We start from the raw sequence: 19,841 nt of genomic DNA on the forward strand, positions 1-19,841 counted from the left end.
GCCATCTGAACCATCATTCTGAATGAGGACAAGTGACATCTATCTGATGACTGACCTAAACTGAATGTCACCTGTCCATCCTTCATCCTGTCACATGGCCAAGGATGCAATCTCCTGATGGACTCAAGCTGATCAAGGCCCAGGGCTGTGCATGAGGGTGGGGCCAACCAGCAAAAAGCACATGGTGGCCATTTGGGAATGACAAGGTAGACAAGAACATAGAGAAGCAGCAGCAACTCTAATTCGGATGAGAAGGCAGAAGTCCTGTGATTTGCTTGCTCACATCCTGTATTTTTCACCTTTGCCACATCTCCCATCTCAACGTTATTTTACAGGAAGTCCACATATGTACTGTGGTGGATTCATGCACTTGGTCCCTCTGGATGTTCTCCTGCCCTGGGCCCCCCTCTCAGCCCCTAAACAAATTAGAACTTGTGGCTTTCACCCATACTGAACCAAAATAAGTTGCTATGCTAACACTAGATAGAAACAACAATGAAAACCATAATCAAATAGGGAAGCAAAATTTTCAAGCTCCAAAGAAAGTAATGATCTTTTCATTCCTCACTACTTTACACTCAGTTTCCCTTCTGCATGGTGAGGGCTTGAGAATTATTTGTTGAGGTAATTAAGAAACTAGACTAACTAAAGTCTACCCATAGATATTTCCACTAGCACTGCCATTGAAATAATCCCAAAGGGTCCATCTTTGTTATCCACAGAGGCTGTCTATGCTAATGGACCCACCTAGTTTCATTGATTTGTAACCCACAGGCCCACCAGTTCACTGCTATTCATAATGAACGGCAGGGAGAGTGCTCTGACATGCATCACCCATCGCATGGGTCCTGGTGAGGCTGACCCAGTTGCTGCTCTGCATTTCCATGGTAATTCCCACACTGTAAACATGTGCCCTTTTCATCGTCTATTTGGTGCCACATTTTCCGCATTTACATGCACTTTCCTGGTGATTTCAGTGTTTCAAAAGGCCCTGAAGCCCAGAGTTGCAGGGCTGACTGGTTTTCCTAAGCACAAGAAGGTGAGATGTGCCTCACTGACAAAACTCCTGTGCAGGTAGGTCCTGCTCAGGCTCGCGATACAGAGTCGTGTGCCTTTGAGTTCAGTGGTAATGAATCAACAATGTGGTAAATCCAGGAAAAGGAAAAGGAAATACTTGATGTCTATGTGGAGCCACCTAATAAAATGTTAAAGTAATGTCTGAATGCTATGATGATGCCACAGAAAAGGGGAAAAAAGAACTTAATATGTGAACTCATGAAATGACGACCATATCTTCTTTGTTTGTTTCTAAATAATGGACAGCACAGCTGTGGGGCTGAAAGCCAAAGACACTGGCGATCACAGTAACCAAGCCTGGAAATGTTATATACTTCTGGGCTATACTTCTGGGTATTTCAATATAGGGAAATACAGCATACATTAAGTTATTAGGAAATATATATATAATAAACTGTCTTTAAACAAAAACACACATGAAACAAGGCTGTGTATACATCAGTTGGTAATCATTGTGAGCAGAGGCTCTCAGGAACTCAACCCTATATTTCCCCTAGGAGCAACAGCTCCCAGTGGCTGAACCTGTCCTCAGTGACTGTAACACAGCAGCCACGAATGTGAGGATGTTCTGTATGCCGTCTCCTTGCTGGATCCCCATTCATTCCTGAGCACAACACTCTTGTTCTCCTTTGTGGACCCACTCATTTCCCTGCAGGGACACACTCACACTGCTACCTCTCAGGCATCCCATTTTATGCACCTGTGAATGCCCCGATGATTTTGTTAAAATGCACATTGTGAGGGGCGCCTGGGTGGCTCAGTTTGTTAGGTGGCTGACTTCACCTCAGGTCATGACCTTGCGGTCTGTGAGTTCGAGCCCTGTGTCAGGCTGTATGCTGACAGCTCAGAGCCTGGATTCTGCTTCAGATTCTGTGTCTCCCTCACTCTCTGCCCTCCCCCACTCATGCTCTGTCTCTCTCTGTCTCTCAAAAATGAATAAATGTTTTAAAAAAAAATAAAAATAAATCAAATGAAATGCAGACTGTGATTCAGTGAACCTCAGTTGAGGCCAAGACCCTATATTGCCAACAAGCCCCAAGGTGAAGTCTCTACTGCTGTCCTGAGGGCCTCAAACAGCCAGGACCTGCATCTGCCCTCCTCCTTTTATCCACAACAGGTCCACTCCAACAGGTGTCTGTGTTTAAATAATAGAAATATCCACAGACAAAACTGTATTCTCCTCAGAGGCTCAGAGATGTTACCAAGGAACCATAACAGTATCAAGTCTCCAGGCAAAGTGAGAAGACTTTTAACAAGAAGAACATCAAATGTCTCAACTACTACAAACACGACAGGAAGCAAAAAAGAAAAAACTATGAAGTTGGCATAAATTCAACACAGACTTTTATTGAGGACATATTCCATGCAGGCGAGACTCCTTGCCAAGGATACAAATATTAAAAAGACGTGGGCTTTGCACTCAAGAGACCTAGGAATTAGAAGGGAAAAGGGACCTAAATGCAGGGCAAAAACGGATAGGAACTGGGTGTAGATTATCCACAGTGCAGGTTAAAGTGGTGGAAATTCCCACCAAGCAGACACTGCTTCCACTATGCAGATCAGAGAAGGTGCGTGGGAGGAAGTGACACAAGATGTCCGTGACCCATGGAGGTCCTCAGACTTCATTTTACTCTAAGATAATTTTGAGATTTAACTCTGAGACTCAGGTCAGAACAAGAATTCCTGTTAAATGACACTCAGCTTATACTGACAACTGATGCCTGAGCAGAAAGGAAAGACAAAAGCTGCACATAGGGACTTGCTGGTCCATCACTGCTGAGATGGGTTTAGGGACGTCCTGGTCCTGGGCTGCTGGGATCTCTCTCCAAAGGGAGGCCAGTGCACTGAGGTCTCCAGTGTGATTTGCTAGGAGGAACAGATTGGAAATGCTCTGCAGCAGGTGGGGATGAGGACTGTAGGGAGAGGAGCACTGGGAGGAGGAAAGGTGAGGACAGACAGGAAGGTGGGGAGATAAGCGGGAAAGAGCAGAAACATGGTTCCAGAGTCTTACCAGCGTTTCCAGAGCCAGAATGCAAGACCTGCCAGAAGCACCAGGGGCACCAGCACCGCCAGGAAGACCAAGTCCACGGGCCCGTGCTGCTCTGTGGGTTTGGTGCACAGAGAGTATCAATTCCCATCCATCTTGGGTTCAACTGCACCTTCCTGGTCCTTTTTGCTCCTGTCACCCTCTGCCTCACCAACCACCCTTCTTCTTTCTCTTCTCTCATCCCTACTCAGCGAAGGATCCTTCACCCAACCCTCTGCTTCCTCCCACATCTACAGGACCCTCACACGAAGCTCTCCATTTCTTGGGCTATTAATTTTATGTCCTTTATGATCTGGAGTCCCTAGAATCCCAAAGTTTTCAGCTGGCTTTTCTGCTTTGCTGAAGGGCCACCCACCCACGTTCCCAGCCAACCCCCACTGCTTTCTCACCCCAGTAGAGGACCATGTCCTGGCCTCCTAGACTGCTGTGTCTCACTCGGCAAGACAGGCCAGCTGCCTCTCTGGCTTCCACATCCAAGGACGTCTGAAGATACCATGTCCCGTCAGCATGGGGCAAGACGTCGCTTTGTCGGGTGCTCTGCCTCTCCTGCTCACCCTGCATCCACGTCACCCGCACAGGCTTTGGGTAGAAACCAGAGACATGGCACACAAGGAGCAGACGGCCAGGACCCGGACTGGGGCCAGTGGACAGCCAGGCCTCTGGCTTCACTGCAGAGACAGGACAGGTATTCTCAGACTGAGAGGGAAGATCCTCACATTGCTTTAGATACACACCTTTCCACCTCTAGAAACCTGTCACCATCAGCCCTCTCCCTCTTGGCCCCTTTTCTCCCTGAGTTTGAGCAAATGTTGCAAGTTTCTGAGTGCAGAAAGAAAGCTTGGAGGGAGGGAGCAGGACTGACCTTGTCGCTGCAGAGCTGCCTTCCCTGCATCAAGTAAAGCCAAGAGGAAACGGGGACAGAGGTCATTAATATGTGTCTGTATTCTCATGTTGACCACGTGGTACTGATTGAATAGATTGCAGACCTGCTGAGCCCTCCTTCCTCCCTTTGGAGATGGCCACCATGACATGTTATGGAAGCTCATGAGATCTGATCCTTCATACGCAATCCGCTTAAATCCTACTGGTGCCTCTCCAATGGGCAGCTCACAGCCTTTGACCACCTGAACCTGAAAGGGATCTGGGAAGAGAGATTGTGAGTTACACGATGGGGAAATGTGGGGAAAGAGATGAAATGGGATAAGTGGAAGACAAGGACAGACAAAGCAGAGCGCGAAGTTGAGAGTTGGATGGAATGGAGCAAATTTGGTTTGAGCAGAAGCTCAGACAGGGGGAAGTGGTGGTCACTGCAGCAGAGGAAGAGGTGAATGACTGAGGAAGGAACGACTGTTGGGGGGGGGAGACAGAAAGGGCATGGGCAGGGGACAGGGATGGGCTCAGTAAGAGAGCTGGGATAAAACCATCCAGGGTGAAAGGATAGTGAATACATGGAGTACATAGATAGAGTTTGCTGAGGGGACTGAATGGGGAGTAAAGCACAATTCAAAGATCTGTCACAGAGTGACGGAGAAGTAGGTATCTGGGTGGAATCCAGGGAATGGGGTGGTCAAGGGAGACACTAGTGGAGGCATGAGAACCCAGCCTGAGGTCAATGAGAGGAGGGGAAGGAGCAGAAGACATAAAGCTTTTAAGAAGTGGGGACTGCCTTCTGCTTCCTGCCCAGATGGGTGTCATTCAGTTTCACAATGGGGAGTGGAGACTTCAGAAGCCAGTGGAGACTCTTTCCTGGAGGAAGAAGGAACTCAAGGTGACACACACACCAGCCACCTCCATCCCCCCTGCCCTGAGGGACCTGAACTCACATTCAAGCTGCCATTGACTGACGTGGTCCTGAAATATCAGAGGAATTCTAATGGAAGCTGCCTGTATTGCCCTTTCCTGTTCCATCAGCTCCTTGTTGCTGAAGTTGCCCTTGGACCAAGGGAGCTTGTTCACGAAAATTCCCTTCTTGCTGTCCCAGCTATGAGTCTGAAGCTCATCCAGCCAAGCTGAGACGTGATATTGCGTCCGGGAATGATTGTAAAAGGATATTGTCAGGATGATTCGGAAGGAGCTCGGCTCCTGGAAGTCTGTGGCAGGAGAACAGATAGAGTGAGGAAGAGGAGGGCAGAGGGAAGGAGAGAGAATCAGAAAAGAGGCCAGGGAGGGGCCCTGAGGACAGGGAGCCATGGTTCTCTTAGGAGACATGTGCTGCCCCAGAGCCCCAGGCTTGGCACCCATCATTCAGAAGAGCACAGGGCCCTTGGGTCAGGGATGCTCAGGAAGGAACCAGGCTGACATCCCTCACTCCCCATGTGTGTGCTGGGGAACCCACACCACGAGTGCACACACAAGCGAGTGTGCACAAACACATGGACACACCCATGCAAAGATATAGTCACACAATCTTGCACAAACTAACATACACAGATACACATGCACACATTCACACACAAGTACAAACACACACATATTAACATACAAACATACAGACACACAAGCACTTTTACACACAGGACACACACACAGACACACATGCAGATACACACTGAGACACACACAGGCACCTATACACACACATTCATACATGCTTACACTCATGGAGACACTCAAGCACATGTACATACATGATACACACATGCACAAATGAAGACACACAGAGATACACACATGGTCATTATATGCACACACTCATAATACTTATGCACACATGCAGACACACAATCACATACATGACCACACGTTCACACACAGGCACATCTGTCAGCACACATACATGTGTGACACCCAAATGTAAGCACATCACACGTGCAGACACAAACATGTGCGCACATGTGCACATACTACACACATGCAGGAACCCATGACACAAACACACATGCACGTATACATATACCCATACCCACACACCCCCTCAGCGGGGCCACCATCCTCACCATCGTCACTGTCACCACCTGGGACAAGAACCGTGAGCAACACCAGTTGCAACAACAGCATCTTATGTGCAGATGTTATTTCTTTCTCTCCGAAAGTGGGTCTTTGGCGTCTGTTCTCACAAACCTCCCCACACGCAGCCCCTCTCTTCTGACTTCCTTCTCAACACACGCCTTCCCTGAGTCTCCGCGACAATGCAGATGGACTCCACCCTCAACCCTGGACACCTACTCAGACTCTCACTTCCCCTCTGGGTCTGACCCTCCTCTCCCGCTTCCAGCTTCTCCCTGTCACCAGCCTCCATTCTGTTTCCCAAGGTCCTAACTCAGGTGCTGGGGACCAAGTCTTGGGTGGCATGGAAAAGGGACCCTACCTCTCGCGCCTTTTCTCCTCATCCAGACAGTAACCCATGAAAACACGGCTCCCCAGCATGCAGCCCTGGAGCCTGCTGTCACCCTGTCCCTCCTGCCCTTGGAACACTCCCCATGGACTCCCTTCCATGTCTCACCCCCACCCCAGCCCATCCACATCTCTGATGTGTTACTGCTTGTGTTTAAAAATAATCAACCAGGTCAATTCGAAGATCTAATCGATTGCATTAAGGGATACAAGTTTGAGGGAGCATACAATTTGGCATGGGAAAGAGGAGCCCCTAGGAAGCGTACAAATAAGAGGTTTTTTATAGGAAGCAAGTTGGAAAAATACAAGAAACAAATGTCTCAGGGAAGCTCACTTTCCCTTAATTGGGAGCGCAGGGGTCTAGCCATACAGATGACCTCCCCTCACTGGGGGATGGAGAGGACCCACGTGACAACGGACCTCACTGTGATGAACAGAGAATTCCTCGCTGATAGGGGAAGACTTACATTTCTGGGGGAGGTTGGAACTGCCGTTAGCTTAGGCATCAAACAAGGTTTGGGGACTTGGCTTGGCCTGAGACACCATTTTGAGTCCATGGGTTTCTTTTAACACTTACTCTATTTGCTTTTCCAAATTTCCCCATGATTGCCTGTGTAACAGTATCAACAACCACCAGTTCACCATTATTTTAGGGGAGAATCAGTTGTCATCAGAGAGACCACGGGACATTGAAACATCTGAAGAATACCCACTCAGTCGGACTTGCACTAATGTATATTCACTCACCAAACACTCACTTAACACCAGCCCGGTCCAAGCACCTTGCTACATGCACGAAAATACAGTCTTCACAATCCAATCACTTTATTCAAGGAGCTTTTAGTCTCTTTGGGAGGAAATAACACATACACCAAGAATTATGTATTCTGGTGTGCTGAGTTACTTTTTCTTCCTTTTGTTTTGTTTTTTTTTTAATTCGAGTTAACGCTATGCATTACTCAGCGTTCATCAATGTAAGTATAAAACTATTCCCTTCACCATCGTCTCTCATTCCCCACCTGCCTCCCCTCAGGTGACCAACAATGTGTTCTCTATTGTTCCCATTCAGTTTTTTCCTTTATCTCTCTTTTGTCTTTTTCATTTGTTTTGTTTCTTCAGTTCCACACGTGAGTGAGACAATAGGTGTTTGTCTTTCTCTGGAAGACTTACTTATTTCATGTAGCTTAAAACTCTCCAGTTCCATCTATGTCATTGCATATAGCAATATTTCAGTCCTTTACTTGACTGAGTAACATCCCATTATACGTATATACCACACTTTGTCCTTCTTCACCCGTCATCCGTGGACACTGGGTGGCTTCCATAATTTGGCTACCGTAAATAATGCCGCAGTAAACATAGGGGTGCGTGCATCTTTTCAAATTGCCATTTTCATATTACTTGAGTAAATATACAGTAGTGGAGTTACAGGATCACGTGGGAAATCTGTTTTTAACTGTTGAGGAAACTGCATACTGTTTCCACAGGGGCTGCACCAGTTTGCATTCCTACCAACGGGGCACAAGGGTCCTTCTCCACATCTTCCCCAACGCTTCCTGTGTGTCTGAATTTAACCGAACTGACAGGAGTGAGGTGGCATCTCATTGTGGTTTTGATTTGCATTTCCCTGATGAAGAGTGATGCTGAGCATCTTTTCATGTGTTTGTTTGGCCATCTGGATGTCTTCTCTGGAGAAATGTCTATTCATGTCTTCTGCCCGTTTTTAATTGGATTATTGGTTTTATTGGTGTTGAGTTGTACAAGTTCCTTGTAATTTGGGTACTAACCCTTTATTGGATATGTCATTAGCAAATATCTGTTCACATTCTGTACATTGCCTTTGAATTTTGTTGATTGTTACCTTTGCTGTGCAGAAGCTTTATATTTCCCTGTAGTCCCAATATTTTATCTTTGCTTTGTTTCCCTTGTCTCAGGAGCCATTTCTAGAAAAGTATTGCTGCAGCTGATGGAGAGACAGACCTGCCTGTGCTCTCTTCTGGCATGCTTATGATTTCAGGTTCCATATTGTGGGTTTTTTTTTAACATTTATTCATTTCTGAGAGAGACAAACAGAGCACAAGCAGAGGAGGGTGAAAGAGAGAGGGACACAGAATCCAAAGCAGGTTCCAGGCTCTGAGCTGGCAGCACAGAGCCCAACGTGGGGCTCAAACTCACAGACCATGAGATCATGACCTGAGCCAAAGTAGGAAGCTTAATCAACTGAGCCACCCAGGTGCCCCGCACATTTTGATCCTGAATCCACATTGAGTCTATTATGGCATATAGTGTAACAAAGTGGTCCAGTTTCTTTCTTTTGCATGTTGCTGTCCACTTTTGCCAACGCCGCATTTTTTTAATATAATTTATTGTCAAATTGGTTTGCATACAACACACACTGCTCATCCTAACCAGTGCCCTCCTCCCTGCCTATCACCCACTTTCCCCTCTCCCCCCCACATCTACCCTTAGTTTGTTCTCAGTCCTTAAGAGTCTCTTATGAGACCCAGTCTTAAGAGTCTCCTCCCTCCCTCTCTGTAACTTTTTTTTCCCCTTCCCCTCCCCCATGGTCTTCTGTTTAGTTTCTCCAGATCCAAATATGAGCCAACACCACATTTTAAAGAGGCCTTCTATTTGCCATTGCATGATCTTGCCTCTTTGTAAAAAAATTAATTGGCCATAAAATCCTGGGTTTATTGCTTGGTTCTCTGTGAAATGATCTGTGTCTACTTTTGTCCCGTTGATCTGTGTCTACTTTTGTCCCAGTACCATAATGTTTTTATTACTACAGCTTTGTAGTGTAACTTGAAATCTGGAATGGTGATACCTCCAGCTTTGTTGTACTTTTTAAAGATTGATTTGTCCATTCAGAGTCTTTTTGTTCCTTACAAACTTCAAGATGGGTTGCTCTAGTTCTGTGAAAAATGCTATTGGTATTTTGATAGACATTGCATTAAATCTGTAGATTGCTTTGGGTACTATGGACATGTTAACATCACTTTTCTTCCAATCCACGAGCATGGAATATCTTTCCATTTCCTTGTGTCACCTTCAATTTGTTCATCAGTGTTTTATAGTTCTCAGAGTACATGTCTTTCACTCCTTTGGTTAAGTATATTCCTAAGTATTCTCTTATTTTTTGGTGCCATTGTCAATGTGATGGTTTTCTTAATTTCTTTTTTTGCTGCTTTGTTATTATTGTATACAAATGCAACGCATTTCTATATATTGATTTTGTATCCTGTGACCTTACTTAATTCATTTATTGGTTCTAGTAGATTGGGGCGGGGGGGGGTGGTCTTTAGGGTTGTCTATATATAGTATTGTGATCTGCAAACAGTGGACATTTTACTTCTTCCTTGCCATTTTGGGTAACTTTTATTCCTTCCTCTCGTCTGAGATGCAGAAGTATTTACAATGGTTATATCTTCTTGATGGATTGTTTCTTCTATTATTTTATAGTGTCTTCCTTTTTCCTTTGGTACAGCCTTTCTTTAAAAGTCTATTTTGTCTGATACAAGTATTGCCACCCTGGATTTCATTTCACATCCATTTGCTTGATGCATGATTCCCCATCATATCACTGTGTATCTTCATGTGTCCTTAGATCTGAAATGAGCCTCTTGTAGGCAGCATAGAGATACGACTTGCTTTTTTCTTCATCCCATCACAGTATATCTTTTTATTAGAGCATTTATTCCATTTACATTCAATGTATTTATTGAAGGGTATGACTTATTGCCATTTTGTTTCTTGTTTTATGGTTGTTTTGGTATTCTCCGTTTTTTCTCCTCTTGCTTTTTTCTCTCATGATTACTTGGGTTTCTTGATATACTTGGATTCTTTTCTCTTTATTTTTTGCACAACTATTACAATTTTTAACGGCTTTATTAGGATAAAACTGATATATAAAGAACTGTACAAAAGCATAAGCAACTCTTAAATATAGAGAGCAAACAGAGGGTTGCTGGAGGGGCTGTGGGAGGAGGATAGGCTAAATGGGTAAGGAATGTCAAGGAATCTTCTCCTGAAATCATTGCTGCGCTATAGACTAACTAACTTGGATGTACATTTAAAAACTAATTAATTAGTTAATTAATTAATTTTAAAAATTATTATACACATTAACAAAAATAGAAATGGGTGTGGAGAGTGATCATCTAATGTTCATTAGGAGCGTATGTACGTGTATAAAGTTTGGTTTACAATAATTGTAAAAATAAAGAACTGTACAAATTTCACATGTACAATTTGATCAGCTCAGATATACCAAACATTTCTGATACCACCACCACAATCAAGGTAGTAGACAACTCCAAGACCTTAAAGAATTTCCTTGTGGCCCTTTGCTTTGTTTCATTTTGTGTTGTGGTAAGAGCACTTAACAGAAGATCTACTCTCTTAACTCTTGGAAAATATGGTATTATTAACTCTAGGAACTATGTTGTACAGAACATCTCTAACATACCCAACTGACATAATTGAAACTTTCAACACTGAATAACAAGTCCTCAATTACTCACCATCAAACCTCTGGTAACTACTACTCTCTGCTCCTATGAGTTTCACTATTTTAGATAACCCACATATATGAAATCATACACTTTTTTTCTGTCTGGGACTAGACTATTTCACTTAGCATAAAGTCTTCAAGTTTCAGCCATGTTATCACAAGGACAGTATTTCCTTTTTTGCGGCTAAATATCATTCCATTGTATATACATACCTCTTTTTCTTTATTCATCCATCTGTAGACAGACACTTAACAAAAGGGAAAGAGAAGAAAATCCCAAGAAGAGGAAAGAGCAAGGAAAAGATATATAGCAAAAGGAAGCACAGCAGATACAAGAACAAAATAGGATCCCTGAGGCTCTGGCTGGAACAGATATCAATCAGTGTGTATATTTACAGATTCCGTGTAGAGCAGTCAATATTAACTTATTGGTCACTGAACTTTGAATCCATTCTCTATTCTTCTCCTCTGCGTCCACATTTTAGGTATATGGCATCATACTTTACATCCTTTTATTTTGTGAGTCTCTTGACTGATTTCTATGATATTTTTATTTTTACCACTTCGTGCTTTCTTTCCTTTTGGTCTTTCCTTTCCCTTCCCCTCACAGTCCCTTTTAATATTTCTTGTAGGGTTGGGTTAGTGGTCATGAATTCCTTTAACTTTTGTTTGTCTGGACAACTCTATCTCTCCTTCTCTTCTGAATGATAGCCTTGTTGGATAGAGTAATCTTGGCTGCTGATTTTTTCCTTTCAGTACTTGAATATATCATGCCACTCCCTCTGGCCTGCACAGTTTCTGCTAAAAAGTCAGCTGATAGCCTTATGGGTTTCCCATGTATGTAGCTATCATCTTTTCTCTTGCTACTTTTAAAATTCACCTTTATCACTACTTGTGCCATTTCAATTAATAGGTTGTGGACCTCCTTGGGTTGATTTTGCTGGTGGCTCTCTGTGCCTCCTGATTCTTGACTTCTATTTCCTGAATGAGATTTGAGAAGTTTTCAACTATTATTTCTTCAAATAAATCTTCTTCCCCTTTTTTCTCTCATCTCCTGTGATCTATAATGCAAATGTTATTTTGCTTGATGGTGTCCTTGAGTTTCCTAGGTCTATTTACATTTTGTGTTATTTTTCCTCTCCTGTCTGGCTTGATCATTTCCCATACCTGTCTGCCAGGTCACTGATCCATCTTTCTGCTTCCTCTAGTCTATTGTTCATTGCATCTAGTGTACTTTTTATTTTAGTTATTGAGTTCTTCATCACTGTTTGATTATTTTTTATGTTTTCTAGCTTTTGGTTGAGAATCTCACTGAGGGTTTCCAGTTTTTTCTCAAGTCAGTGAGTATCTTTGTGACCATTACTTTAAATTTTCTATCAGAGACAAGTGAAGATGGCAGAGGAGTAGAGGGACCCTGGGCTGCCTCTTCCCTTGAACGCAGCTAGATGAATATGAAATCATTTGGAACACGCAAGAAATTGATCTGGGGATTGAGAGAACAAAACTGAACAACCAGAGCTAGAAAAGCGGCCACACTGTGGAAAGCAGGAGCTGCAGGGAATTGATTTGGGTGAGAAAAGAACTTCAGAAGGTAGGGAAACTGATCACAGAGAGAAGAGAGAGGAAGAGAGACAGAAGGAGAGAAAAAGTGGAGGCACACTCAGGGGATTTCACAGTAAGAACTCTTTCCCAAAACCATTGGCTGGGAAAAGAGGGGCTGTCCACCATACGTTTTTATGAGAGCGAGTATGCAAATTCTGAAATTTTGGAGGTCCAAGCCATTGCCTGTTTCATGACTGGATAGCTTTACAGTACTCCAGGGGAAAGGAGGGTGGTCATTGTGGTCTGAGGGTCCGCTGGATTGCATGGGGAGAAAGAGTTCCCCCGCTTGGAGACCACTTGGGAGAGGCAGCACGGGCTCTCTGGGGACAAAAGACCCTGCAGGCATCAATATGGCGCACTACTCACTGCATAGGAACAGAGATGCCAAATCAGGGCAGCAAACCTTGATGAGAGGTTTCGGCTGTGTTTTACCATAAACTCCAAATCAGCGCACGGTGGCATAACCAATTTCCATGACAAAGTGGCAAATGCCAAAAACGTGGCCACAACCTCTCCCAGAGGATGAGCAGGGTTCTGCTGGCAGCGGGCCCCTAAAATTTGGCATTTTGAACCACCCCCCCCCCCCCCCCCGCCATGTGCCTGAGGGAGAGCATAAGGGTACTGTGGAGGACTGTGCGTCCTGGCAGGCAGACCGCTCTGATGCCTACAGGGTGAAGGTAGGGATCTGACAGAAGCTGGGGACACAGGAAGGGTGATTATTTGCTCTTCTGTCAGGGCTTCCTGAAGAGTGGAGGGCATGAATTCCTGCTCTAGGGACACGAAGGTGTGGAGACATCCTTTCCCCACACACACCCCTCAGCACTGACTGACCTCAGTGAGCACCACAGCCCCACCCAGTGGACTGCGGAGCTACACCAAGCCCCACCCCTCTGAGCCCTGCAGGTACACCCTTACTAGGGCAAGGCCACCTGAGATCGATGCAAGAGACCCTACCTCCAGAAGACCAACACAAACCCTTCTCACGCACTTAGTCCACTGATTATAGATTGCTGCAAATCTTCAACTCTAGGAGAAATATGAGCTAGCTTACTTTTTCAATTGTTTTATATTTTAATTTTTTAATTATTATTTTATGAATCTAGTTTCTGTTAACAAGAATTCCAAAACACACACAGGATCTAGCTTCCTTTTTTTTTTTTTACCTTTACTTTTACTTTTTAAATTCTTTGTATTTATATTATTCATCATCATTATTATTATTACTATTATTTTGGATCTCGCTTCTTTTATCAAGCAGACTAAAACGCACCTATGATCTACCTTCTTCTTTTTCTAGACTTCTTTATAACAAAGGCATTACTCTGGTACCAAGAATACAAATGTCTTTACTAACATGAAAACAGTGACCCAGATAAAATGACAAGACAGAGGAATTCACCTCAAAGAAAGAAGGAAAGAAAAGAAGTCACAGCCAGGATTCAATCAATACAAATCCAAGATATCTGAACCAGAATATAAAAAAATTATCATAAAGACACTATTTGGGATTGAGAAAAGCAGAGAAGACACTAAAGAATCCCCTCCTGCATGAAAAAAAAAAAAAAAAAAACTAAAACTAGACATGCCAAAAAATAAAAATAAAACTACAAACAAGATATAAAACCAAATATGCAATGACAGTGAGGATGGGCAAAGTAGAAGAAATGCACTGACTCCTTGAAGCATCATAACATTTGTATCATAGGAGTCCCTGAAGAAGAAGAGAGAAAACGGAACAGAAGGTGTATTTGAGCAAATTGTAGCTGAAAACTTCCCTCATTTGGGGAAGTAAACAGACATCTAAATCCAGGAAGCACAGAGAACTCCCATTAAATTCAACAAAAGCCAGCTATCACAAGACATATGATAGTCAAATTCACAGAATACCCAGCCAAGGAAAGGATTCTGAAGCAGAAAGGAAAACAAAGTCCTTAACGTATAAGGGAGGGTAGATCAGGTTTGCAACATCTGTCCTCAGAAATGTGGTAGGCTACAAGACAGTGGCATAATATATTCAACGTGCTGAATGGGAAACATGTCTAGACAAATCTACTTTATCCATCAAGGCAGCCATTCATACACATAGACCAATGGCATAGAATAGAAACCCCAGAACTAGACCCACAAACGTATGGCCAACTCATCTTTGACAAAGCAGGAAAGAACATCCAATGGAAAAAAGACAGTCTCTTTAACAAATGGTGCTGGGAGAACTGGACAGCAACATGCAGAAGGTTGAAACTAGACCACTTTCTCACACCATTCACAAAAATAAACTCAAAATGGATAAAGGACCTGAATGTGAGACAGGAAACCATCAAAACCCTAGAGGAGAAAGCAGGAAAAGACCTCTCTGACCTCAGCCGTAGCAATCTCTTACTTGACACATCCCCAAAGGCAAGGGAATTAAAAGCAAAAATGAATTACTGGGACCTTATGAAGATAAAAGGTTCTGCACAGCAAAGGAAACAACCAACAAAACTAAAAGGCAACCAACGGAATGGGAAAAGATATTTGCAAATGACATATTGGACAAAGGGCTAGTATCCCAAATCTATAAAGAGCTCACCAATCTCCACACCCGAAAAACAAATAACCCAGTGAAGAAATGGGCAGAAAACATGAATAGACACTTCTCTAAAGAAGACATCCGGATGGCCAACAGGCACATAAAAAGATGCTCAACATCGCTCCTCATCAGGGAAATACAAATCAAAACCACACTCAGATATCACCTCACACCAGTCAGAGTGGCCAAAGTGAACAAATCAGGAGACTATAGATGCTGGAGAGGATGTGGAGAAACAGGAACCCTCTTGCACTGTTGGTGGGAATGCAAATTGGTGCAGCCACTCTAGAAAACAGTGTGGAGGTTCCTCAGAAAATTAAAAATAGACCTACCCTATGACCCAGCAATAGCACTGCTAGAAATTTACCCAAGGGATACAGGAGTACTGATGCATAGGGGCACTTGTACCCCAATGTTTATAGCAGCACTCTCAACAATAGCCAAGTTATGGAAAGAGCCTAAATGTCCATCAACTGATGAATGGATAAAGAAATTGTGGTTTATATACACAATGGAGTACTACGTGGCAATGAGAAAGAATGAAATATGGCCCTTTGTAGCCACGTGGATGGAACGAGAGAGTGTGATACTAAGTGAAATAAGCCATACAGAGAAAGACAGATACCATATGTTTTCACTCTTATGTGGATCCTGAGAAACTTAACAGAAACCCATGGGGGAGGGGAAGGGGGAAAAAAAAAAGAGGTTAGAGTGGGAGAGAGCCAAAGCATAAGAGACTCTTAAAAACTGAGAACAAACTGAGGGTTGATGGGGGGTGGGAGGGAGGGGACGGTGGGTGATGGGTATTGAGGAGGGCACCTTTTGGGATGAGCACTGGGTGTTGTATGGAAACCAATTTGACAATAAATTTCATATATTGAAAAATTAAAAAAAAAAAGGCAGCCATTCATAATAGAAGCAGAGAAAAAGAGTTTCCCAGAGAAACATTTTGTTTAGATTTTCTAAAGGAGTTGTGACCACTAAGCCAGCCCCACAAGAATTATTAAAGGGGACTCTTTGAGGAGGGAAAAAAGATTAAAAGTAACAAACACTAGAAAGGAACACAGGACATCACCAGAAACACCAGCATCACAGGTAACACAATGGCACTAAATTCATATGTTTCAATAATCACTCTGAGTGTAAATGGATTAAGTGCTCCAATCAAAAGTCATAGGGTATCAGAATGTATTTTAAAAAGTAAACAAAAAACATTTATATGCTGCTAACAAGAGAATGATTTGAGAGCTAAAGACACCTGCAGAATGATTGAGAGGATGAAGAAACAGTTATCATGCTAATGAACATCAAAAGAAAATAAGAAGCTGGAGTAGTCATTCTTCTATCACACAAGATAGATTCTAAAGCAAAGACAAAGGCTGTCTTATGTAGCAAGAGATGAAGAAGGTCACTACATCATAATCAAAGAGACTATCCGAGAAGAATATCTAACAATTGTAAATATTTATGCTTCCAACATGAAACAATGCACACATATACATCGATTAGTAATGAACCTAAAGAAACTCGCTGATACTAATAGAAAATAGTAGGAGACTTTAATACTCAATTTAAGCGAGAGACAGATTACTTAGCAGAAAAATCAACAAGGAAACAATGACTTTCAGTGACACATGGACCAGATGAATTCACTTGATATACGCAGAACATTTCATTCTAAAGCAACACATACACACTTTTCAAGTGCAAATGGAACATTCTCCAGGATAGATCACATGCTGGGTCATAAATCAGGCCATGACAATGCTCATGGTTAGGAAGAACAAATATTGTTAAAATGTTTTTACTACCCAAAGCGATCTACACATTTCATGCAATTCCTATCAAAATACCAGCAGCAAAATACCACAAAGATAGTACAAACAATTCTAAAATTTGTATGGTACCACAAAAGATCCCAAACAGCCAAAGCAATCTTGAAAACGCAAGGCAAAGCTGGAGGCATCACAATTCCAAGCTTCCAACTCTATTACAAAGCTGTGGTGAACAAGACTGTATCATAGGGGCACAGAAACAGACACATAGATCAATGGAACAGAATAGAAAATCCAGTAATGGACCCACAACCATATGGCCAACTAATGCCCAACATAGTAGGAAAAAATATCCAATGAAAAAATGAGTCTCTTCCACAAATGGGGTTGGAAAAACGGGACAGAAATATGCAGAAGAATGAAACTGGACCAATTTCTTACACCATACACAAAAATAAAGTCAAAATGGGTAAAAGACCTCTGTGACACAGGAAACCATCAAAATCCTAGAGGAGGACTCAGGCAGCAACCTCTTTGACCTTGGCCTCAGCAACTTCTTACTAGACATGTCATGGGAGGCATGGAAACAAAAGCAAGAATACAATATTGTGAGTTGCTCAAGATAAAAACCTTCTTCACAGTGAAGAAAACAATCAACAAAACGAAAAGGCAACCTTCAAAATGGGAGAAGATATTTGCAAATGACATATGTGACGACGGCTAGTCTCCAAAATCTATAACAAACTTATCAAACTCAATACCCCCAAAAGAAGCTAATAATTCCATTAAGACATGGGCAGAAGTCATGAAAAGACATTTTTCCAGAGAACACATGCAAATGGCTACAGACACATGAAAGGATGGTCATCATTATTTATCATCAGGCAAACACAAATCAAAGCTACAATGAGCCATCACATCACACCGGTCAGAATCGCTAAATTAACAACACAAGAAACAACAGGTGATGAAGAGGATGTGAAGAAAGGGGAATACCTCACACTGTTCCTGGGAATGCAAACTGGTGCAGGCACTCTGGGAAACAGTGTGGAGCTTCCTCAGAAAGTTAAAATAGAACCACCTATGACTCAGCAATGTCACTACTAGGTCTTTACCCAAAGGCTACAAAAACACTGATTTGAAGGGGTACATGCACTCTGATGTTTATAGCAGTACCATCAACAATAGCCAAATAATGGAAAGAGCCCAATGTCCATTGACTGGTGAATGGAACTTGGTATCTACACACAATGGAATGTCATTCAGCCATAAAATAACGATATCTCGATGTTTACAGTTCCATGGATGGAGCTAGAGTGTATTATGCTCAGCAAAATAAGTCAGTGAGAGAAACACAAATACCATTTTTATTCACTCACATGAGGAATTGAAGAAACTAAACAGATAAGTATAAGGGAATCAAAGAGGGAGGCAAACCATGAACCAGACCCTTACCTACAGAGAACAGACTGAGGGTTCCTGGAGGGGATTGGGTGGGGGATGAGTGAAATGGGTGATGGGCATTGTGGTGATGTTGTATGTCGGTGATGAAATTGCTAAATTCTACCCCTGAAAGTAACATTACCCTATATGCTACCTAACAGAAATTTAAATTAAAACTTGATTAAAAAAAGGAAAAAAAGAAAAGGGTCGGGATGTGAGGTGATAGCCATGTTAACTAGCTTAGTTGTGGGCCTGATGTCACCATGTCCACATACACTAAACCATCAAGCGGTTACTTCCTTTTATGTTTTCAAAAGACAACAGAGTTTATTGCACAGCAGTTCAATGCATTCAAACAGGTGATGAATGCTACATAAAATAATATTTTCCACAATTTGTCTCGATTCAATTTCCTTGACCAATTCTTCATTTTCCTTCAAAATGCTGCATGTCAAACTGGAGGCTCCACAGCTCAAGACCTGAGCGTCACCTGTAGCTCCCTGCATGCCGTGTGCACTGGGCTCCCAACATTCTTCGGAACGTCCTCTGAGAAGTTGTTGGAAGACTTTCATCAGTAGGACCTTTGTTCATGTCACATCACAGGCTCTGCTGCACCTGCCAGAGCTGGCGAAGGCCCATGTGGCCAGTGCGGCCTCCCAGCCTTCCTCCCTGGGTGGCTGGAAAGCTGCACACTGTACAAAGGTACAATTTTCATTTGTCATCATACTCCAGTGAAGCAAAAAGCAGCAGCAACAACGAAACAAAAGCATCAGAAAAGTGAAGACAGACACACAGACCCACAGAAGGGACTGGAGCCCCAATGATTTGCACCCCCCCCCCCCCAGTTCCACCAGCCAATACATTCCCTGCATGCCTCAGCCCAGCAAGGCAGTTTTCTGTCCTTTGTGACTGGAAGCTCCCCTCTGATGGACGTGGATGTGGCCCCTGGGAATGCTGGGCTAATGTGCGTCTTCTTTACAATGTTCCTCCACACTTCTCTCTTCCTTTCTTTAAAATATTCCCCTATTCCTTTTCTTACCTGCTTGCCTTTTTCTTCACGTGTCCTCACCTGTCCCACTCTTACCCTGTCTTATTGACACTGACATCTGGATCAATCCCTATCCTGGGTGTTTTCGTGGGTTTCTAACAAACCACTGATCAGGAATAGAGTGCTGGTTCAGCTGCTGGATAAGTGACTGGTAAAAATTTCTTCCAGGGTTTTCCTAGACATGAAAGGACAAGCTGTATCAGCCTTTAATAAACCAGGAAATGTCATGGCAATGGCAGTGAAATACTCAAAATGCAGGAAATTTTCTATGGATTTCTTTTGAACACAATACGTCTATTCATTCATTTATTCATTCTTTCATACATTCTATCATTCATTCATTCATTCATTCATTCATTCATTCATGACTTACTCAGCTTTTTCTATTTGTATGGGAAACATGTTCTCGGAGAGTGGTTCCAAAATGTATGAGAGGC

General features: G+C 43.0%; 1 protein-coding gene across 2 annotated transcripts in view; it reads right to left on the bottom strand.

Moving 5' to 3' along the window:
- Positions 1-2,408: 2,408 nt before the first annotated feature.
- LOC132677864 (T-cell surface glycoprotein CD1a-like) overlaps positions 2,409-19,841 on the bottom strand; it is a 50,709-nt gene continuing 33,276 nt past the window's right edge. Inside the window, exons 1-6 of one of the 2 annotated variants that reach the window (XM_060629580.3) lie at positions 6,061-6,507; positions 4,948-5,214; positions 3,987-4,265; positions 3,514-3,792; positions 3,089-3,179; positions 2,409-2,943 (exon numbers count right to left, since the gene is read on the bottom strand). In XM_060629580.3, coding sequence (XP_060485563.2) covers positions 2,865-2,943; positions 3,089-3,179; positions 3,514-3,792; positions 3,987-4,265; positions 4,948-5,214; positions 6,061-6,121 — 1,056 coding nt within the window. In that variant the 5' untranslated portion in view covers positions 6,122-6,507 and the 3' untranslated portion in view covers positions 2,409-2,864. Of the gene's footprint in view, positions 2,944-3,088; positions 3,180-3,513; positions 3,793-3,986; positions 4,266-4,947; positions 5,215-6,060; positions 6,508-19,841 lie in introns of those variants that run through there. The other variant, XM_078440925.2, reaches the window with a different exon arrangement.

The sequence above is a fragment of the Panthera onca genome, chromosome F1 (assembly GCF_046562875.1).
Source record: "Panthera onca isolate mPanOnc1 chromosome F1, mPanOnc1 haplotype 2, whole genome shotgun sequence".
In the NCBI taxonomy this organism is placed as follows: domain Eukaryota; kingdom Metazoa; phylum Chordata; class Mammalia; order Carnivora; family Felidae; genus Panthera; species Panthera onca.